This window comes from Rhinoderma darwinii, chromosome 9, assembly GCF_050947455.1.
Source record: "Rhinoderma darwinii isolate aRhiDar2 chromosome 9, aRhiDar2.hap1, whole genome shotgun sequence".
In the NCBI taxonomy this organism is placed as follows: domain Eukaryota; kingdom Metazoa; phylum Chordata; class Amphibia; order Anura; family Rhinodermatidae; genus Rhinoderma; species Rhinoderma darwinii.
This window is the reverse complement of record NC_134695.1, coordinates 28,947,893-28,972,087: the sequence shown is the minus strand read 5'-3', so window position 1 is coordinate 28,972,087 and position 24,195 is coordinate 28,947,893. Positions and strand designations below refer to the sequence as shown.

The window sequence follows — 24,195 nt, the reverse complement described above, 5'->3', positions numbered from 1 at the left end:
GCCGAGGTGAGTGGAAGTGAGCGCTGGCGTCTCCTGAGGAGGAGACTGGGGCCAGTGCTCACAGACACATGGCTGTGGCCATCAGGAGGAGAGTGAACCTGACGGCCCGTCGCAGCCTCTGCTCTGGGACACCGTCTCTGGGGAAGCCCCTGACATCACTGTCAATATATCGACATCGATGTCAGGCAGAGAGCAGGAGTCCCAGGCACATGCTAGCGGCTCTGCTCCGGGACTCCGTATCTGGGGAAGCCCCTGACATCACTGTCCATATATGGATTGCATTGTTTTTCTTGAACGGATAGTTTAAGCCAATCCACCTGCATCGGAGCCTCAGGCGGAGCAGAAGAACAAGGCAAGAGAGGTTGCTGGAAGTTAGGCGCCAGTCTAGGAAGCCGTCTTTCCTCTAGAATCTCCTGAGATCTCTCCCTGGGCCTTATGTCCACTCGAGTAGCCAGTAGAATCAGGTCGTCCAAGGCAGCTGGTAGATCTTTAACATCAAGTTCGTCCTTGATATCGGGCGATCAGGTCCGCCTGCATAGCTTGGGAGGATGACAAGCCCTTGAATTGGCCAGCGGCGTCCATGGCCTGAGCGTACTGTCACGGCACGGGGTGAGGACCCACTGGGCCATACCACGTAGCGGGGTAGCAGCTGACCAACAAGGTACAAAACAATGTCTATAGTCCAGAACGGGTTCCTGAGGCAATGTAAACAGTAGTGGAAGACACGACTTGACTTTCACAACAGGTGGCACCGCGGATGCAGAGGAAGACACGACTTGACGTTCACAGTAGATTCTATAGCACGGGATACAAGGTACAGGCAGCAGGAATTGGTAACACTGGGAGCTGGAAAACACTGGGAGACCATTTGCAAGACAAACTTAGGTATATAACAATGCTCAGGCAAGGATCAAGTGGGTGGAGCCCCTTTTTATAGTCCAGCAGCCATTTGGGCTAGTTATTGAGCGATGACAGCTGGACGCATACTGGCCCTTTAAGGCCATGCACACGCGGTCACGCGCGACCTGCGGGAACCAGTCCATGGACCCGGAAGTGAGTGCCGGCGTCTCCCTGGGGGCAGATGTCGCCGGGAAGACAGATGTCCATGGCCGGGACCGTCAGCGGGTAAGTCTAAACGACAGTCCTCGGCCATAGATGTTACAATTACAAATGATTTTTGGCAAAAAAAATAATTTTATTTAGTAAATTTTACCTCTACTTTGCTTTAATTCCTAAGAAAAGCCTATGGGGTTAAAATACTTTCTAAATGCTGTTTTGGATACTTTGAGGGGTGCAGTTTTCAAAATGGGGTGATTTATGGGGTCTTTCTAATATATAAGGACCTCAAAGCCACTACAGAACTGAACTGTTCCCTGAAAACATGGGCTTTTGCCATTTTCTCGAAAATATGAGAAATTGCTGCTAAAGTTCTAAGCCTTGTAACGTCCTGGAAAAATAAAAGTATGTTCAAAAAATGATGCAAAGATAAAGTACACTTATTGTATATATGAAATAGTAACTATTTTGTGTGGTATTACCATCTGTCTTACAAGCAGATACATTCAATTTTAGAAAAATGCTAATTTTTGCAAATTTTCTCCAAATTTTTCACACATAAATATTGAATTTATCAACCAAATTTTGTTACTAACATAAAGTACAATATGTCACGAGAAAACAATCTCAAAATCACTTGGATAGGTAAAAGCATTTCCAAGTTATTACGACATAAGCTAACACATGTCAGATTTGAAAAAATCGGCTTCGTCCTCAAGGCCAAAACAGGCTCAGTCTTGAAGTGGTTAATGAAGACTCTTTAGAAAGTTGCTTAATCTTATATTCAGGTGAAAAGGTGTACATAGCCCTTAGGCTAGGCGAACACAGCGACTTTGGCCACAACACATGTGTTACAACCACAGATCAATTTATGATGGCAATGTCGTGCTGGCTGCAATCACAGTAATGAGTGAATGTGGCCGCGTTGCAAGCCACAGGTTACCGCAACCTCGACAGACCAGTCACAAAAAATCCAAACTTAAAAGATTTCTTGCGACTGTTGCGGCAATCTGCGGATTCACAACATGGCTACGTACACTTTCATTGCAGCCAACGCGACATTGCAATGCAGGCAGCACAACACAGCAATCTTTGGCTGTGCGACCTGCATCACAGTCAAAGTCACTTTGTAGCCGTAGCCTAAATACTAATTGATAATAAGACTCTTCAAGGTCCTAAAACTGTATCTGTTCATGCACACCCAGCGGTATCTCTGAATTGACGAGACCAAATTCCTTCACCCATTCTGGTTAAATCGATTACCCTCTCTCTTTCATTGATAAATATGAGGCCTAATTTAGATAGCAGGGCCTATATCCTTCTCTAGTACATTGCTGAGTTGCTTTGAAGTCATATATGTATGCTAGGTAAGTTCTCTCAGAAGTTGTTTGTGATCTTCAGAGAAGCATTACCTCTCTGGGGAACTCCCTAGGATGGAACACTCTCCTAGCGGAACTGTTATATCTTAGAGACCCTTTCCCGACATCCAAGTAGACGTGGTTGACGTCATCGTGCCGCTTGCGACTTTGAATGTCAGGGCATAGTACCCTGACAAACCAGCGTCTTTCAATGACAGCCCCAGCAGGACTGCTCAGAAGAGAGCAGGCCTGCATTGCAAGAGGATGACGCAGGAACGGGATCAGGTGAGTATGTAAAGTTTGTTTTTTCTGTTAAAAGTGTGAGGGGCTATATGTGGGGCACTATCTATAGGGGGGCTCTATGTGGGGGATATATGTGGAGCACTATCTACAGGGGGGCTATATTTGGGGGCTATATGTGGAGTACTATCTACGGGGAGCTATATGTGGAGCACTATCTACAGGGGGCTTTATGTGGGGCACTATCTACAGGGGGCTATATGTGGGGCACTATCTACAGGAGGGATATATGTGGGGCACTATCTACAGGGGGCTATATGTGGGGCACTATCTACAGGAGGAAACTATATGTGGGGCACTATCTACAGGGGGCTTTATGTGGGGCACTATCTACAGGGGGCTATATGTGGGGCACTATCTACAGGAGGGATATATGTGGGGCACTATCTACAGGGGGCTATATGTGGGGCACTATCTACAGGAGGAAACTATATGTGGGGCACTATCTACAGGGGGCTATATGTGGGGCATTATCTACAGGGGGCTGTATGTGGGGCGCTATCTACAGGGGCTACTATCTACAGGGGAATCTATGGAGGCCACTATCTACAGGGGGCTGTATGTGGGGCACTATCTATGGGGGGCACTATCTATGGGGAGCACTATCTGCGAGGGCTCTATGGGGCAATATCTACAGGAGACTCTACAGGGGCACTATGTATGTGGGGCACTGTTGACAGGGGGCTCTATGTGGGACAATGTCTACAGGGGGCTTTATGTCGGGCAAGTTCTTCAGGAGGCTCTATGGGGGGCATTATCTAGAGGGGGCACTATGTACAGGAGTTCTATGGGGGCACTATTTACATGGGCCACAATGTGTGTGTGTTTGTGTGTGGGGGACACAGTATATGATGCTATTATGATCAGGAACACAGTGTATGGTACTATTATAATCTGGGACACAGTGTATTGTACTATTATAATTAGACATACAGTGTATGACGTGCAGTATATTTAGAGACATAATGTGTGGCACCATGAGAATATTATCTTCGTTTATAGATGCAGAAATTTTTAAAAAGTCAGAAGCTGAAGACATCAGAGCGGAAAACTGCAGAACTGGGCCATGGCCAGAAGAAGTCATCATGGAAATATGGACCGGATGTAGAAGAAAACAAGTAGAATCTGAGATGTCTCCTGTGAGTCACCTAAGGTGAATGTTTATTCTTGCAGAAATTGTAGGGAGGAAAGAGAGGGTAGGAGGAAACCTCCAGCTCACCAGCTCCACGTTCTTGTATTCGGATCTTGCCCGGATCACCGCGACGGCACACGGCAGGCAATGCAAAGGAATTACACATCGCTGGATCCTCTCCTTCTTTCCTTTGAATGTTTATTCTGCCTCTAATCAGTACTGTAGTAAGGCCTTATTCACATGAACGTGTTTAACGTCTGTGATCGCACGGACCTATGTTAGTCAATGGGGCCGTTCAGACATTCCATGATTTTCACGCAGCGTGTGTCTGCTGCGTAAAACTCACGACATGTCCTATACTTGGGTGTTTTTTTGGCGCATCACGCACCCATTGAAGCCAATGGGCGCGTGAAATTCACGCGCAGCACACGGAAAAAAAAAGCTCTTCCTTCATTTCTTTTTCTAAACATCAAAACCGCGTGTCATAAGGATGGCACATGCGTGAAAATCACGTAGCCACGCAGCAAACACTGATGACACACGGAACTGCAACGCGCAAAAAACGCAGCGCTTTTTGCGTGTGCAAAATTCACACGTGCATGTGAATAAGGCCTAACTTTATGATCTGCAGGATAATGGGTGGTATGATTTTTTTTTCGTGAGGTTGCTAGTGATTTAGAACAATCAGGGGGATGTCAATCAAGATCTGGGGACACCATTTCAATTTTCGCCTCAGGAAGCAGAAAAGCTAGAATCGGCCCTGAGGATGGTGGAGCTTGGTGGGGAGGGGAGGGTTCTCAGAGCAGCCAGGTGGGATTTAATTGGTGATGATGTAATCCTGTAGTTCACCGGAAGTCATCTACACAGGGGAGAATGACCTCCTGCCTACATATAAGAGCATGGTCTATTTTGGTAGTCAGACTGAGATCACATAACATAGCTGCCCATAATGAAATGGTTCAAAATGTATAGCTGCAACTGAGCTGGGAAGAAACACACACGGAACCCGAATGACACTGTTAGAATATTGCTAATGAGTTAGCATGATGTGTGCAAAAAAAATATTTGCCGGGTTGCTTGAAGTTAAAAGCTACAAAATGGTGCAAAAAGCGGCGCACATCTACACCTGCTAATAGAAGGAATATATTTATTTTTCTGGCTTTGGGGCAGCCCAAGATACGCTAAATTTATTAAAAGGCATCACATTTAACTCCATTGCACTTCAGATTAAGACCGGCGTAAGAAACACCAGTCTTAATAAATCTCCCCAACATGTATGTTTGAGGGATTTAGGGATCTGACTGCTATAAAGATATATAAAGAAATTAATAAGCATGAAATACTGAACCTACAATGCTTGAAAAAAGGTCCTATTGCAGCACGGTAACGTTGCACTGATGTTCACTGAAAAAAAATCACCGTTTTTTTTCCTTCTACTGTAGCACTGCAGGATCTTTTTTCATATACATGATTTAGTCCAGGATCGGGACTACTTGCTTAGCACCCGCACATTGAGTTATTGTGAGTGCTGCGGCTTTATAACCACACAGTAAATAAATACGATGTTCTTTTATTGTCAATATAGTGTAACATTGGTTATGCTACTGATTGCATATTTAGTTGGCAGCAACAGTCTGATCCACCCAGTTACGAAGCTCGGTGACGCGGGCATAAACAGCTGGGGTTGAGGTAGAGCATGTGCTGCTTCCCCATGACACAATACCGACCAGTGACCAAGCACCATTGTTCTGGCAAACAAGAGGTCCACCGGAATCACCCTGAAAGGAAAAAGATATCAAATTTTTTAAGACTGAATCCGGAAGAAAAAAAACTGTGTTCTTCCCTATAATATATGAATAATAAGGTACAGTAGAGTCTCCATGCACCTCTGTGGGAGCCGTATTACGGGAAAAAGGCGCTGTAATACGACCGTGTGCATGAGTCCTGTGATCAAATCCTATTATGACAATTTAAACAGTAATCATTTCATTTTAATAGTTGAACACAAACCATGCAAGAAGAGGATCCAGCAGCTCCACCGCAGACCATGACGTCACTGATGTTGCTGCCCCAGTAGGTCTTACACTGAGTATTGGACAGCACAGGCAGAGCAGTTTGCTGCAGTTTGCTGGGGGTACTCAATGCTACAGGAAGAAACATAAAATATATATATATATAAAAGCTAAACTTTGATTCATACCAAACTCAAAATTAGAAATTTTATAATTGAAAAACGTGTATTCATATATTACGATAATGCTGTAGCACAAACAGTAAAGTCACAGCAAAACCGTATGCAGTCGCAATTTTGATCATTTATTTATAAATAAGTAGTTTGAATTAATTCAGGAGTCATTTTGGGGACTAGTCGGCGGTCTAATTTTTTTCGAAAGTCTGGTCTGGGATCTAATTCATTTAGAGAGTTTGGTCTGAGGTCTGAATTTATGGGTCTTGTCTGGGGTCTGAATTATTTTCAAAATTTGGTCTGGGGTCGATTTATCCTGAGGTCTGGTCTTGGATCTAATTAATTTAGGGGTCTGACCTGGGGTATAGTTAATTTAGGGACTCTTATCTTGGGACTGAATTAATGTAGGGGTCTGGGGTCTGATTAATTTAGGGGGTCTAGCCTGTGTCTGAAATAATTATGGGGTCTGGTCTGGTGTCTTAAATAATAATGGGGTCTGGTCTTAGGTCTGAATAAATTTAGAAGTCTAAAAAAATTAAGGGATCTGGTCTGGGGTTTGATTTAATAAAAGGGGTCTCGTCTGGGGTTAATTAGTGGTCTGGGCTGGGGTCTGATGAATTTAGGGGTCTGGTCTGTGGTCTAAAACCATTGAGAGACCTTGCCTGGGGTCTGATTCATTTTGGGATCTGGTGTCTGGATTCATTTTGGCATCTGTGTTGGGTCTAAATTTATTTTTGGGTCTAGTAGATTGCTATGGGGCTAATTATTTTCTATGCTCTGCTTTCTAGTTAAGTCTGCTTTTATCTGTATCCACGCTTTCAGGCACTACTATTCAAGTCAGTATAGTATTCAGGGGCATTGGGCAGTACCTAGGCAGTAGCTAGGTACAACACTGGGGGCATCGGTATTGGTGGTAGCAGGATGGCAATGTTATAGAATGGGGGGGTATTGATGGGCATCAGAAGCAAGGGGCCAAAAACATCTGGGTAGCAATTTGGGTCGGATGAAGAAGAAAAAGAAAGTGAATAACTCCAATCAGAGAAGACGTCACCTGTGATTCACTGAATTTAATAGAAATGTACTCTGCCTGTAACTACATCTGATCAGTTATACTGTATATTTTCCTGTATAGTCAGCAGGATAATGATACTCTGAAAAGCGCTTGTGTAGAACTGGTATTTGACCACTATATGGCCACTGTATGGCGGTATTATTGATTTAGATTTCTTTTTACCATTATTTTGATATATTACATGTACAATTTATGGTAATTGAGTTGGTGCTAGTGCTATGGCAATGACTGGTGCAGAAGTAGTTTTTAAAGATAAGTGACCACCAGATTCCACATGCCAAGCATCATTACATTGAACAAATGTAATTTAGCTATACAGGCATATGTATGAAGGCCCCCTTGCCAGTCTTCACTTTTACTGACACAAATAAATTTTATGTTTGTGTTTGCAAAAGTGCAATTTATTCTAGGAAAAGTGGCTGTGAACAATGCCGGATTAGACCTGATTGTTGTTCAGTAGTGAGGTCTACATTACCCCATGTGTATAAATTGTTGGGGACACACCCCTCGATATTCCTCTTCCTAGGCTGGCTCAACTGGTACTCCAGACTTTATACATGACCTTTGTCAAATCTGAAATTGAAATTCTGCATATACAGTAATGCCACAAATTTTTTGATTTTACCATTGTATCTGGTCTTTCCCCATCCACTGGTAACACAGATGCGGCCATCATCATATACCTCACCGGGATTAGCCAAGCACACTGGGGATACAGTAGCACCAAAAACAGCAGGAGTGGCAAGTTTAATCAGAGCAATGTCATTATTGATGGTGTTGGAATTCCAGTTGAGGTGGGTAAAAACCTAAAAGAGTAGACAAAAAACACACATTTATAATACATAAAGTTAAAGTTGATATATCTTTGTCTTTTTCAACCATAGCAATCATGCCATTTTGAAACCATGGGCAACAAACACTAGAATAGCATTATACATAGTAGATATAATTCATTAAACTAATTCATGTATGATTATTTCGTACCGTGCTATTACTTTGACAATATTAACTAGTATATAAATCTCTTCAAGAAATGTTTGTGTTTGCTTGTTTGTTGTAGGACATATAGGTATTAAAGTTAACAATTCCGTCTCTGTGACATATATAGTATATGGAAAACATTATTTGTTGATAACAAAGGGAATTCGATCAGAATTTGATAAGTACTTAGAATTCAGGTAGATAATAGTGGGGATTTTTGTCGGTGCTGCTCGTGGATACCAATAACTAAGCAGTTACTTTTAAAAGATCATTTATTTGATGCAGTAAAAGGTGGGATTATATACACAGGTTCATCTAAGGAAAACAGCCCAAATGCAAATTGAAGTCCAGGTTAGGCCCCATTCGCACGACCATAATTTTGGTTCGCAATTATGGACCATAATTGCAGATTAAAATACTGTTCCATCTATTTCTATGGCCCACGGACACCTTCCCGTATATTTACAGGAAGGTGTCCAGGCCGTAGAAAGCTTCTGTAAAAAATAGGGCATGTCCTATTTTTTTTATGTTTATGGACGGTGCTCCCATACTTTATAATGGGAGCACTTCCTGCAAATGTAGGTGACTGTCCACGGCCGGCCGTGCCTGTAATGATGGACCGTGATTACGGGCACGGTCGTGTGCATGGGGCCTAAATGCTGTTGCACACTACCGAGTTTAGGTCGTGGAAAACGGTCTGAGTGTCGGCTATATATGATGCAGGTTTTGTTTAATAGAGAATTGTTTATTGGTTGTTTTAGAGGTGTATGTGGTGGTGTTGTGGCAGATGGTTTTGCAGCAAAGGCATCTAGTTCTATTACATTTATAGCTGCCAGGTTTATTATCCATTCTTTGGGCCATTGTTTGTGGTTGTTGTTTTAATCTACTGGGAGCTAGAATGCATTTTAGGGTGGGGGCTCTGCGCAAGGTGATATGTGGTCATTTTTGAATATGTTCTTTTAGGAAAGGGTCGTTATGTAGTAGGGGCAGGTATTTCTGAAGTATGCCTCTGATATCGCTGTGTGCATGATTATAGGTAGTTCTAAAGTTGGTATGGGGTTCATTTTGATCAGTACTGACCTATTTGCAGTAAACATGTTGGAATTGTTTATGAAAGGGCACTCTGATGGACTGTTTAAAAGTGCACTCTGCTGGCATTGTTTATGTGGGGCACTTTGCTGGCACTATTGTTTTTGGGAGGCACTCGCTAGCAATATTTATGGGAGGGCAATCTGATGGGACTGTTACTGCGGTCACCGATGCTGCTGTTAATAAAGTACAGTGACCTTAGTACTTTTTGGCAGATTTTATACAGAAATAAAACTTTTTGCCATATCTGTAGTCTCTCTAAGAATTATTCTTAAAAATAGGCAAGTACAATAGTGTTGTGATGGTCCAAAAGGGTCTGACTTCACTTAAAAATTCTATATAACTTACTCTTGAAACACCCAGAGACTGGATTGCTTCAGCAGATGAGCTTCTATCATGTTCTCCCAGCACAACACGGTCACTGGCCCTGTGAAGATACAGTTTACCATGTCACAAACAATGTCACAAAAAAATCACGTTGAGGCTTTGTTGTAGTTTTGTTGTTTTTTTTTATAATACGTAATTGCTCCAAAACCATGATAAAAACATTGTACTTTTGCTTGAAGGAGTTTTGAGGAAGTTTTTGCCCTGTCTGCACTTTCTTGACGTGGTTTTTGCAACATTTTTCGTGGCGTTTTTCAGGTGTGGCCATTGAGCGCCGTACGCAAATAATGCATCGAAAAACGCTTTTTCTGCCTCCCATTGATTTTAATGGGAGGTCAGAGATGGAACCACGGGAAGAAAGAGCATGTCGCTGAAATCAATGGGAGGCGCTTTCGGGCGTTGTTTGGCGCTGATTCTGACATTGTTTCCACGTCAATATCGGCGCCAAAAAACTCAGTGTGAACTGCAGGGCCCTGGTTATTCAAATCAGTGAAGGGCAGGGGATAGAGAGGACATTGCAATTACATTACATCAGGATTGCCAACCGTCCGTAAATTCATGAACAGAGCATAAAAATAGGAGACTTTTTTTCAGTGTCTAGAAAAAAAATGCATGTATCCTCTTATCATGGTTTACAGTATATGCTATTTATATGTGCATATCAGTATCTGAGCTATAGACATGTACTATTTCTAAACTTTATAATTTATTGTGTTTTTATTTTTCAATGTGTCCATAAAAAATGTTGGCTGTCCGTGATTTTTGGATAAGTTATCCAGAAAATAGAAAAATACAATGTTGGCAACCTTATATAAAAGTCACACAGTCCTCTGTATGGTCAAACAGAGTGTTCAGTGTAAATTATGTTTCTGTGTGACTACTAGAGCCGACAGTGAAGATGAATATTTTCTAGCACCCCTGATTGCTAATAAGGTTCCCATTATGAGGGTCCCCTAAAAAATAGGGTTCTTGAAAATTGCCCAGTTTACCACTTCCTAATGCCGACTCTGACCCGTGTAGCTTCTAAAATGCATCTGAATAACAGTATTGCCCTCCTGGTCCTAAAATTTCAACTTTGATTTCTATAAATTGTTCTATGTTCATTTCATGCAACTGTGAATTACAATGGAAGGAATGCTATTCAGCTATAGCGGTATGATAATTCTAATGTAATAACTGTAAGAGACAGAGATATCTTACTATAGCAATAAATGCCTGGCTTTCATTATGCATATAAATCTACAGAGTGTGAAGTTTCTGTACAAAACTGCATGCAGTGGTTAAAGGGAACCTCTCACCAGCATTTCACCTATTGAACTCTGCTCACCCCTCGTTGGCCGCTGCTCTCAAAAGTTAATTCTCTGACTGTAAATAACGGTCAACAAACATTTTGCACCTTTTATGGCAATAATCCGGCAGTCTCATTCGTTCCTCTTCTTATGCCCACTACCGTCTGAAATAGCGCACATGTGCCCATCATGTACAGTCCAACACCCTTCCCTGCTTCATCTGGGCCTCAAATCTAGTAACTGCGCATGCGCTTCTATGGTGTCCCGTTGTACGCACGCACCAGAACAGGACATCAAGGAGCTGCCAATCAAAGGTAAGGAGGCGTGGTTGACTCGGAAAGGCTTGAGGAATGAAGATATGACTCTTTTCAAATGGAGAGATGACTCTTTTATACTCATTAGCATACAGCACAGGAACATTAAAAAATTTAATATTAACGGCACAGAGCCTACTTAGAAGATAATTATAGGTTACATACAAATGACTTCCACCAGGTATTGCTGGTTTAATAGGTTAAATGCTGGTGACATGTTCCCTTTAAGAGGATAAGGTTATGGTTAGTGGGAACGCTTGGTATGTATCCACAGAAAACGAAAAGCTATGAACCTGCTATCCGTATTTCAGAATTAGGGTATGTTCACACGCTAAAGTAAAAACGGCTGTAAAATACAGAGCTTTTTCAAGGGAAAACAGCCTCTGATTTTCAGCCATTTCTAAAGCATCAAATGTTTTTTGATGTTTTTTTTTAGCCGTTTTTGGAGCTGTATTTCTATTGATACAATGAAAAACGTCTCCAAAAACATCTCAAACGCAGTTTTTCTCATTGAAATCAATGGGCAGATGTTTAGAGGAGTTCAGTTTAACGCCCTGAAAAACGCCTGAAAACACTGCGTGTGAACATACCCTTAATGTTCTAGTCCATGTTTCACACATCAATATAGGAAAGGGTTCTTTACAGTTAGAGTAATTAAACTATGGAATCCCTACCCCAAGAGTAATGGCAAATAGCAAGTCAGGAATTAAAAAAGGGCTAGATGTTTATCTAATGACGAATGGCAGTGCGGGTTATAAGTAATCTAGCAATGAATGACAAGTAATGGATTCAGGTGGGTTGAGCTTGATCGACCTTTGTCTTTTTTCAACCTATGTAACGATGTAATTAAGAATTGTTTTTACATAATCTTTCTTCTGACTGATGAAACTTACGCAACACTGCAATGAGCAGCAGTCACCGCCCATCCACTGCTGATCAGGGAGCCACCGCAATAATGCCATCCAGTGCGGTCCTACAGAATATAAAACATTACATAATTGAGCGTAATATGTGAAATGGTTTGACTATAGTCAATTATCATAAAAGAGTTTCCTTGCTGCAGTCATGTCAAATGCTGACATGTCTGTATAGACGTTGCATCAATAAGAGACATGCTGGCGGTTTTCCACGCACCGATTAGCCTCATTGAATGGGGACAATGTGCATGTGGAAATGTAGGCTAATTTGTGTAAAAAATTATCCGATTCCTGATCGAGATTTATCTTGAAATCCGTTTCAGATTTTTCTGCTTGTAAATTCTTGTCTGAGCATAGCCTAAGGGCACGTTCAGATGTGGCGGGGTTTTTCCGCAGCAAATGTTGGTGCAGATTTGGGGCAATTACGCAATGAATCTGCACCAACATTTGCATATTTGACAGGTAATTCAGATGTTGCAGAAAACACAGCGGACTTGCCACAGATTTCAGTTTTTGCATTGCAAAGGCTGAAATACTCAGTGAAATTCCGCTGCTTCTCCGCAACAGACAGTGCATGCTGCGGACTGAAAATTCCGCACCGCAGCCTATGGTCCGCAGCGGTGTTTTCCGCAACGTCTGAACTAACTTTCCTAAAAATGAATAGAAACAAATGTAAAAAACGGCCACTGGACAATTCCACTGCGGACTGTCCGCAGCGTAATTCCACAGCAATTCCGCCACGTGTAAATGTGTCCTAAGAGAACAACATTTTTAAAAAATCCTGGAAAACCCCTCTAGCGTGTTATGCGATTTGTTAGTATATCATATATATATATATATATATATATATATATATATATATATATATATATATATATTGTAAGGAGCAAATTGCATTATATAACTATAACAAGGGAACATATTCTACATCTAGAGGAAAGAAGGCTTCTGCAAACGTATAAGAGGATACTTTACTATAAGGGCATGACCACACGTGGCGGATTTCCTCCGCAACTGTCCGCATCAATGCCGCACAGAATCTGCGTTGCAGATTCTGCTGCGGATCTGCACAAAATGTGCAGTAAATTGATGCGGACTAGCTGCTGCGGACTGCGGGAAAAGTGCTTCCCTTCTCCCTATCAGTGCAGGATAGAGAGAAGGGACAGCACTTTCCCTAGTGAAAGTAAACGAAGTTCATACTTACCGCCCGTTGTCTTGGTGACGCGTCCCTCTTTCGGCATCCAGCCCGACCTCCCTGGATGACGCGCCAGTCCATGTGACCGCTGCAGCCTGTGCTTGGCCTGTGATTGGCTGCAGCCGTCACTTAGACTGAAACGTCATCCTGGGAGGCCGGACTGGAGACAGAAGCAGGGAGTTCTCGGTAAGTTTGAACTTATATTTTTTTACAGGTTGCTGTATATTGTGATCGGTAGTCACTGTCCAGGGTGCAGAAACAGTTACTGCCGATCGCTTAACTCTTTCAGCACCCTGGACAGTGACTATTTACAGACGTCTCCTAGCAACGCTCCCGTCATTACGGGAGCCCCATTGACTTCCTCAGTCTGGCTGTAGACCTAGAAATACATAGGTCCAGCCAGAATGAAGAAATGTCATGGCAAAAAAACAAGACGCATCCGCAGCACACATAACATGTGCATGACAGCTGCGGACTTCATTGCGGAATTTAGAATCTCCATTGAAGTCAATGGAGAAATTCCGCCATGAGTCCGCCACTGCTCCGCAACAGACAGAGCATGCTGCGGACACCAAATTCCGCTCCGCAGCCTATGCTCCGCAGCGGAATTTTACGCCTCGTCTAAACGAACACTGCTAAATTAAAGTGTAAGTCAATGGACAAACGGCTCCGCTGCGGATTAACGCTGCGGAGTGTCCGCAGCGGAATTTAAGTGAAATTCCGCCACGTGTGAACCCAGCCTAAGAGCGGTGAGATTATGGAACTCTCTGCCAGAGGAAATTGTATTGGTTAATTCACTAAGAGTTTAAGAGGTGTCTGGATGCTTTTCTTACAGGGAACCTGTCACATTAAAAATGCAGTTTTATCTGCATGCAGGATATTATACAGCAGGAGGAGCTGAGAACATTTATATATATTTTAGTGGGGAAAACATGTTGTATAACTTGTCATTTATTCATTTAAATCCCTGCTCTATCTGGGTTTAGGAGTCCGGTGGGCGGTCCTACTCAGTGATTACCATACAGAGATGGGAGTCAATCAGTAAATAAGACCGTCCACTGGACTTCTAGAGTTCTGGCAGAGATTTAAATTAGGAAAAACACAAATAATACCGTATATTTTCCCACAAAACTATATATCAATCTGCTCTGCTCCACCTGCTCTATAATACGCTGCCCATAGTTTGGACTTCAATTTCAATGTGACAGTTTCCCTTAATAGTATTACAGGTTATGTTTACTAGATGGGTCGTTAAACCAGGGATTTATTCTAATTGCCGTATTGGACCATAAGGAATTATTCCCTAAAATGAAGAAATTCGTTTTTTGCCTCATGGGGGTTTTGCCTTCATCTGGATCAACATTGCAGAATAATAGACTGAACAAACTATGATACTATGGTACATATATAATTACCACTCATGTAATATAACAATAACAAATGGCAACATGCAAGTAGATGCTGGAAACTTAAGGACAGAGTCAATTACACCATAAGTGTAATTAATAGTATCTCCCCACAAATGTAACAGGCAGTAATTACTGTACCATGTAGGAAGACAGGTGCCTATGCTAAACGAGTTAAGGCAGCACAGATGTGAAATATATTTGCTGGTCAAAATGCTAATTTACCGTTCTTATAGTAGAACTTTCTGTAATTACAGCAATGCATGAATGGATAGATATATCATATATGTTATATTTGCTTAATGCTTGATTTTTTAGCTTTTTGTACATATATTGGATCGTTGGCTGCAGTTTATACTTTGTATATTTATCATCATAAGCATATGTGGTTAATACAAAATTGTCAATACTAAATGTACTTATTAAACAATATAATTATTAAACAATGTAGTGAAATATAAGCATTATTAGAATTAATATAAGATAAACATGTCTATAATATAAATTCTTAAATACCTGCAGGGAAACTTGCCAAGGCCAGGATCCAGGTACTGCCTCTTCACCATTCACAATCCTGGCAAATCCAGTGATCACTGGTGAAACCTGGGGAACTCCGCAGCCTAGATAAAACAGTCATTTTGAAAGTAGAAAACGTCTTACATTGTGGCATTTATTATACAGATGTAAAATAATTTTATAAAGTCCCAAAAGCACAGATATAGATAATTTAATAAACAGTATTCTTTATTTTGCTTTTTGGGGAACGATATTGACATCATATTCACAAATATCTTAGTTAATGAATGAGACAAAAATATAAAATCTCATGCACATGATCATATTTGTGATCCATATAACGTGGATTCCACATGCGATGGTAATGCATTTCAATGGAACCATTCATACTGCCATATAAAAGACATTGCAGCATGCTCCATCGATTCCATATATTGGTCCGCTCACAAAACTACAGTTTTATGTATACCTCCCAACTGTCCTGGATCCAGCAGGACAGTCCCGGATTCCGGCCAGTGTCCCGCTGTCCTGGGCGGCCGGTGGCATACAGCTGAATCCAATGGTGGAGCAGGGCGCCGTCATCTCCCTGCTCCACTATTCACTATGTGATTGTGATGCCAGCTATGAGCGGCCGAGCACAGACAGACGATGCAGTGACGTCATCACACCTGCCTGCGCCAAGCCACACACAGCACAGACTGGAGGAGTCCTGCCGAGAAATCTCCTCCATTTATCGTGGGAATGGGGCTAGGTGAGTATTTATTTTATTATTTTTATTAGGCACTATGGGGGCATTATACTGGAAGTAGGGTGCTGCTGTGGGGGCATTATACTGTTTGTGCAGGGTAACTATTGGCATTATACAAGGTGTGGAGGGCAGCTATGGGGGCATTATACTGGGTGTGGAGGGCAGCATGGAGTTATTATACTATGTGGGGGATATCTATAGAGGCATCATACTGTGTGGAGGCAACTTCAGGTGCAATATATTGCGTGAGGGCAGCTATGGGGGCATATTAATGTATGGAAGCAGTTATGGGACATTGTACTGTGTGGGGGCAGTTATGGAGGCATTATACTGTTGGGAGGCACTATAGCGGAAATATACTGTGTGGGTGGAATTTTGGAGCATTATACTGTGTGGGGGCAATATTGGGCCTTACACTGTGTGAGAGGCACTATGGGACCATTATAGTGTGTGCGGGCCAGCTATGGGAGCATTATAGTGTGTGTGTGTGTGTGTGTGTGTGTGTGTGTGTGTGTGTGTGTGGCAGCTATGGGGGCATTATATTATGTGATGGGCACTATGGGGCATTATATTGTATGGAAGCAGCTATGCGGGCTTAATACTGTGTGGAGGCATTATGGGGGCATTATACTGTGTGGAGGTCACTATGGGGTATTATACTGTGTGGGGCTCAATGGTGCATTATACTGTGGGGAGGCACTATGAGAGCATGATACTGTGGGCTTAACTGGGTGTGTATGAGCGGTGATTGGGGGGGTTAGAGGCATAGCTTAACAAGGGAAAAATTCTTCATTCGCCACATCAGTTATCACTTTTTACAATAATTTAAAGTTGGGGGGCATGGTTTTAAATTGTGCACCATATTACAGGCTTAATGTAACATGTCTGCATGAGATCTAAAAGTGATCTAAAAATGTGAAATGCCAAAAATAGAACATATATAACATAGTAAGATGATAAGAAATGCTTGAACAGAAAGAACAAACGCATTTTAGTGTTAGTCCGCCTGAGTAACTTTTACCGCACCGTAGCAAAACCGCATGTATATAAATGCTTTTTTTTTTCAGCCCAGTTTTGCTAAAATTGTAGTTCTCTAAAACCATGATGAAAACAAATATACGTACATGAGGTTTTATATTATAGAGAGATGCATTCACAGTTCTGCGGGTTGGTATAGGAAACAGGCTTAGCTGAGCTCATATAATGAAGTGGGACAGTTATTTTTTTTAACATCTACTAACAATACTGTGCAGTGCCTAGAGTAAAGAATGCAATTCCCCAAATGCCGTTCTATGTAATCAATAAACAAGCAAGGAATGCTGTAAGATTTCAGCTCTAAAGCCAAATTTCAGCTCTAATGCCAATGTGAATGGAGCTCTGGACTATAAGTGTATGTGCACACACAAAATAAAAAACGACAGAAAACACGGAGCTGTTTTCAAGGGAAAACAGCTCCTGACTTTCAGACTTTTTTTTTTAAACAAAGTCGCGTTTTTCACAGCGTTTTTAACGGCCGTTTTTGGAGCTGTTTTTCTATAGAATCTATGAAAAATGGCTCCAAAAATGGCTGAAGAAGTGACATGCACATCTTTTTCACGGCCGTGTTTTTTACAAACGCCCCGTCGGAACAGAAAGCTGTTTTTCCCATTGAAATCAATGGGCAGATGTTTGGAGGCGTTCTGCTTCCGATTTTTCAGCCGTTTTTCGGGTCGTTTACGGCGCGAAAAATGGCTGAAAATACTCTGTGTGAACATACCCGTATAAATGTTGTAACTCATGACTAATACAAGATAAGTATTGCAATATATATACAAAGATTCCCAGTTTTGTATGTAGAATAGCTCTATATATAAACTGTAAGATGGTGTTTAAAGGGGAACATGTTCATAAAAGTTGTAATTTCTACCCATCAGGCCTCTAGTAAAGATTTGTAGCTGGTGATGAATAAATGCATTTAATTATTTTGTATCTAATGAATGTAAAACAATTCATAGCGATTACGGCTGATCCTTGTCAGAAAAGAATAATTCATCTAATGTGATTCTATGTTGTTAACCAGCAAAGTATTAAACTGACCAATGAAGGGGGTGGTTAGAATCCTTTTTATAAGCTGCTCTATAATGTTCTGTATAGTTGAAACAGTTCTAGCTGATATGTGTTAATATTTAAAGTCTAATAATCATACTTACCATAGGCTGCACTAACAAAAGCCAGACAGACAACCCACAGAAATGCCATAACTACTACTGGATGGTCGCTCTATTCCGTGGAAGAACTTATATATGAAAACTCGATGCTGATTTGTTTAATGTTTCAGTGATAAGCGCCAGCTCAAGGACAACAACCTTAATCTACAAACTTCTACGGGTTAAAAATTTACAGTATTGCTAAAGGTCATCAACTTAAAAATAAGCATGTATGAATTTAATTTTAGTTTAAATAAAATTAACCCCTTAACGCCCTATGACGTACTATTACATCACTGGTATCCGACTGTTAACGCGAAATGCCGTACTATAATGGCATCGAGTTAACAGGCTACTGTGTAGTTTTAAAGCAGTAATAGCTTAATGCTATTCACTGCTGCATGGCCAGGACTGGAGCGAGCCTCCGATCCGGCCAATTAACCTCTTAGATGCAGCGCTCAAAGGCGAGCGCTGCATCTATGGGGTTACTGGCAGATCGGCACCACACAATGCAATCGCAGGGTTACTGTTGGCTGCTTTGGCAAACGGAGGCCTAACAATTGCCTCTTGTCTGCCAAGTACGGAGACCTGTCAGGCCCTCCCAGAGGCGGGTCCTAAAAGGCCTCTGATTGCAAAAAGATGATGGCGCGGGGCCGTGGGCTCAGAAGCTGAGCCCGGACCATCAGCCGTAGGTGTCAGCTGTATGTTGCAGAAAATAAATAAATAGGTAAAGTTAATAAAAATGTTGCACACAAGTATAAAAGTTCTAAGTTGAAAAAACAAAAACTGTTTTTTTTTTCCTATACATCTTTTATTATAAAAAAATTAAACCGTTAAAAAAAGTACACAGATTTGGTATCACAGCGTTCGTAACAACCGAAACTATAAAACTATAATCATATTTATTATAGATTTATATAATCCCCACCCCTCCAAAACATAAAATAAAAAGTGATCAAAAAGTCACATGTACCCCAAAATAGTACCAATAAAAACTACAACCCGTCCCGCAAAAAATAAGCCCTTACACAGCTTTTTTGACTGAAAAATAAAAAAGTAATGGCTCTTAGAATTTGATGACACAAAAATTTAATTATTTGAAAAAAAAGTGATTTTGTTGTGCAAACGCTGCAAAACATGAAAAACCTTTAGAAAAATCGAGCGAAAGCCCCATATAGTAACGTGGTCCTAGTGAATATATATCATAAACCAATCTAGAAAAGATCACGACCATGTATTGAAAAAATACAAAAAATACTTTATTGATGTACCCAAAAAATATATAGACATAAATTGAAAACAAGAGCTACAAAAGCCTCGCAGGTATTAAATGGAGTCAGAACAATGTAGCAATGGATGATCCAGATAATTTACACAGTGTCAAGGTCCTACATCAATAGAATAGTAAGTAGGCTGATCAGGACTATTACAATTTATATGCACAGGATAGTAGTAAGCAGTTAGTAATAAATGCACATTGCAATTGCTATAGTATAAACATGAAACTCGGTGAAACGCATGTCGGGTTAGCAGTGGTGGTCCGGTCTTGGGCTCACATTTGTTACCTCCATTTATAGGTGTATGCAGGGCCGGCCTTAGGATAGATGGCACCACACGCATCATAAAAAAAAATAGCCCATGAAAAAGTGTAATAGCCCAACAGTATAATGCCCTATATAGTGCCCCCACAAAGTATAATGCCCCTTTAGTGCCCCCCATACAGTATAATAATAATATTTAATAATATATTATAACCCCTTCAAGGACACAGTATATTGTCATCTAATTCTGCTCACACAGTATTATGCCCCCTAAGTGCCACACACAGTATATTGCCCCCTGTAGTACCCCTATATATTATAATGTCAACTTAGTGGCCCCCACACAGCATAATGCCCCCCTCCCCTGACTGCCACACACAACCCCCCCCATGTAGATAGTGCCCCACTGTAGATTGTGCCATACATCCTCCCTGTAGACAGTGCCATAATCCCACACCTCCTCCTTGTAGATCGTGCCATACAGCCCCACACCTCCCCCTTGTAGACAGTGCCCCTAAACAAAAAAAACAATTGTACTCACCTAGGCCACATTCTGCGCGTGATTTTCACGCACCCATTGACTTCAATGGGTGCGCGATGCGCAAAAAACGCTAAAGTATAGGACATGCAGTGAGTTTCACGCAGCGGATACACGCTGTGTGAAAAACACGGAACGTCTGAATGGCCCCATTGATTTACATAGGTCCGCGCAACGCACGTGATTTTCACACGCGTATCACGGACGTTCGTGTAAATAAGGCCCAAGTTGCAGCCAATGAGAACTCCCTCTGTGACATGGATGTCATCAACAGGATCATCAGGATGCACATTCTCCATTAAAGTATCATAGCCCTTTCTGTGACTTAGGCCTTATTCACACGAGCGTATTTCACGTCCGTTTTACACGCGGTAAAACAACGGCCGTCACATGGGCCTGTGTAATTCAATGGGGCCGTTCACACAGGCCGTGTGAAGGGTCTGTGAGAAGACAGGACGTGCCCTATTTTTTCCACACTTTACACATCCCTCCATAGACTCCACGAGCGTATCAGATTCACGCACATGAAAAAAGCATGTGAATCTAATCAGTGTGTTGCGTTATGCATCAGTGTGCTCTGCGAGTGGCATGCGTTTTTCACACACTTGCAAAGTACATCTTTTTTTTTTTTTTTCGAACGATTTGATGTGCAAATCACGCACCCATTAACTTCAATGGCCGCGTAGGTGCGTGAAAACGCACCCATATAGGATATGCAGTGAGTTTCACGCAGCGGACTCTCGCTGCATGAAAACTCACTGCCTTACTGACTATGTCCTCATGCTGATCCATTCCGGCATTGAACTGTTTGGGCGTTGTCATGGATACCCGCCTGCAGTGTTTACAGGCCGCTGGTCATTGATATCATTGAGGGGAGTGATTCGCTCTTCGTCTGTGGATGAACCATACCGTATCAGCGGTCATTTGTTCAGATGCTGTCTACGCCACTCGCCCGTGTTTAGTATATCCCTTTCGGTCACTTACGAGATCAAGAGGCGTGTCCTGCTCCCTTCTCGTGGGTGAACCGCATTTACTCCCATGGTTGACACGCATATCTGCGTGTCATGGCAACGGCGCGGCGCCGTTTGCTTCAGTGGGAGGAGGGGGGGTGGTTCCCTTTTTGCACACCATTGGTCATCTTCCTCCGGGTCTAGAGTATTTAAACTTTGGCTGTCAAGGTAGTAGCACACCTCCTGACGAAGGTTGCGAAACGCGCGTCGAGGTGCTGCTGTCCAGGTGTACTATCTCTCCACCATGTCCTCTGCAGGTATATTTGACAATATAACTATTGTAGTTTAAATCCTCATACCGTTTTAGTGCTCCATGCTTTACTCACATTTGTGTAGTCTGGTTTTTGAGCGACCTGTCTTTGCAGCGTTATCTTATCAGGCCCCCTGGGTTCTGATGCTGTTATTGCATGCTGATATACCATTTGGTTTTCCATCCCCCTTTTTTGTTAAAGGTACATGCTGTTTTTTATGAGGACCTTCTACTCTGATTACATATAACTCTATGTTTTCATTACATTGCACCTGGTTTATTTTATGTATTTTTAACTGTCTATAGTATATACTTGGGAGGGGGGTTATTTTTGTATTTCTATTTTTGTATTTATGTGTAATAAAATATTTTGATTAATAAAATTATTTTGATGAAATAATAATGTATCAAGATCTATTTTTGGTTTAATGGATATAGGTATTTGATTTCTTGAGTATGATATATTGGCTGAGAAAATATATATAGGTTATAATGTGTGAACGAACCCATTGAGATGGGTCCGTGTGCTGTGTGTGATTTCACACTCGTGTGAATGGAACCTTAGAGTTAGTCCATACTAGTGCCAGAAGGCACCCACTGTGGAAGGTCATACAAACTGCATACCATTTATATATTCAGGATATCATAATAGGTCACTATTCGAATAGATGCATGTAAACCCTTTTGTCAGGCGTCCCTATGTTGCTATAATGGCGATCCTTATTTGGTTACTATTCCTTCTTATTAACCCCCCATTTTTTACCAAAACCTCTCATATTAACCTTTCCCCAATACTTATAATAAACCATAACAATTAGAATTGTTGTCACATTATGATCTCTTTGTGTTTTTCAATAAATTATTTTATGATCCTAAATAAATGCAAAGGCAAACAGAGGATCTTTCAACAGGCGGCAGAGGTGTAACTTGAAGCTCCGGGGCCCAATGCAAAATCTGTTACAGGCCCCCCTTCAACCTACCGTGTGCCATTTGTAATACTGGCGTCTTCTTATGTGGCCTTATGAGGGGTCTTTTGGGCCCCCCGGGTACCAGGTGCAACAGCTAACGCCTCATGCACACAACCATGTGTGCCGGCCGAGTTCCGTCAGTGATCCGAGGAAAGATAGAACATGTCCTATCTTTCCTTGGATCGGAGAATCGGATCATTTTACACGGACCTGATTCACCCACTAAAGTGAATGGGTCCATGAAGACTATCGGGTGCCACTTGGATGCCATCAAAAACATCCCAAGTGGCACAACGGTCGTGTGCATGAGGCGTAACTCTGCGCACCAAGCACTTCAGTCCACGCAGTGGAGACAGCAAAATGTTTTCCCTGGTACTATATACTCCCTTTGACAGCTTTCTACATTCATTACATTACACATTTTTGCATGATGTGATTTAATGTTATATTTTAAATTATTTCTGTAATATTTTTGGCGATGTTAGAGCAGTTTAGTGGTAATGAAAATTTGGAAAATTAAAGCAGAAACCTAATTGGTTGCCATTGGCTACTGCTTTGCACCAGCTTTGATATATGTTCCCCAGTGTGTTTTTTTTTATATATACCAGTTTCCATATTTGTGATTTTCTATTTTTTTTGCCTTGTTTTTAGTATACTATTTAAAAAACATTAGTTAATTCAATATTATTTTTTTTAACAGTCTAATTTCTTTTCATGTACTGTTTCATTTTTTATTATACTTGTAAAAGTAAACCCCTCATTAAGGGTAATCTTTTGGTATCTGAGCCACAAGCCAATTTCTGTTATACTTGTACTTTTATTATACTTGTAAAAGTAAACCCCTCATTAAGGGTAATCTTTTGGTATCTGAGCCACAAGCCAATTTCTGTCAGTCTTCGCCGCCACTGGTTGAAGTTCTTGAAGAAAAAAAAGCACCGTATTTTTCGGACTATAAGACGCACCCAGCTTTTAGCCAACAGAAAATAGGAAAAAAAATCATATTTTACTTCTTTTACAAAGAAAAAACTACTGGTTAAAAAAAATAATTTGTTCAGTTTCGCCACATTCTAAGAGCCATAACTTATTTTTTTCCATAGTTTTAGCAGTGTGAGGGCTTATATTTTGCGGGCTGTTTCCGTAACTACTATTCAGTTATATGGGAGTTATGGAAACTGCGCAGCTCAGCAAGTTTCCGTAACTCGACCATGTAACCAGAAAGTGGCCGAAAGACAGCGGAGCCGGGTAAGATAGAACGGGGATTAGGGGGCCCCGTTCTAGAGCTAGGTGCATGTCCCAGAGGTGGGACCCGCATCTATCTGACATTAATGACATATCCTGTGGATATCTTCAGAAAAAGCGTGGTGAACAGCAGCACACGTCTCCCAAGTTTCAATCAATATGTTCTTTTATTGGTCAAACATCCAGTAAAAAATGGCAACGTTTCGACCCGTGACAAGTGGAGGGTCTTTCTCAACCCTCCACTTGTCACGGGTCGAAACGTTGCCATTTTTTTACTGGATGTTTGACCAATAAAAGAACATATGGATTGAAATTTGGGAGACGTGTGCTGCTGTTCACCACGCTTTTTCTGAAGATTACATTACGTCAGACTGGGTTTGTCTGATTTTACAGCGTGACACTGCTCCTGATAACGGGATTTGTGCTGCTTCAAATATTGTATTTTTTGGATTATATCCTGTGGATATGTCATAAATGTCCTTCATGGGAAAACCACTATAAATGCAGCGGTCGCTATTGAC

At 41.5% G+C, this 24,195-nt stretch overlaps 1 protein-coding gene across 1 annotated transcript; it reads right to left on the bottom strand.

The window, feature by feature from the left end:
• Positions 1-5,457: 5,457 nt before the first annotated feature.
• Positions 5,458-17,720, bottom strand: LOC142660158 (chymotrypsinogen A-like). The gene is made up of 7 exons (XM_075836741.1): positions 17,699-17,720; positions 15,195-15,298; positions 12,054-12,133; positions 9,522-9,600; positions 7,729-7,909; positions 5,857-5,990; positions 5,458-5,624 (listed from the first exon to the last, which is right to left on the bottom strand). The coding sequence occupies exons 1-7, from the start codon at positions 17,718-17,720 to the stop codon at positions 5,463-5,465; spliced, it is 762 nt and encodes a 253-aa protein (XP_075692856.1). The 3' UTR covers positions 5,458-5,462.
• Between the last annotated feature and the right edge of the window lie 6,475 nt (positions 17,721-24,195).

Coding starts and splice junctions, on each gene's coding strand:
- LOC142660158 (XM_075836741.1), bottom strand. CDS start 17,720: ATGAGTTACAACATTTATACGG. Junction 15,299..17,698: donor GAGTTACAACATTTATACGG/GTATGTTCACAC, acceptor TGTTTTATCTAG/GCTGCGGAGTTCCCCAGGTT. Junction 12,134..15,194: donor CTTGGCAAGTTTCCCTGCAG/GTATTTAAGAAT, acceptor TATATTCTGTAG/GACCGCACTGGATGGCATTA.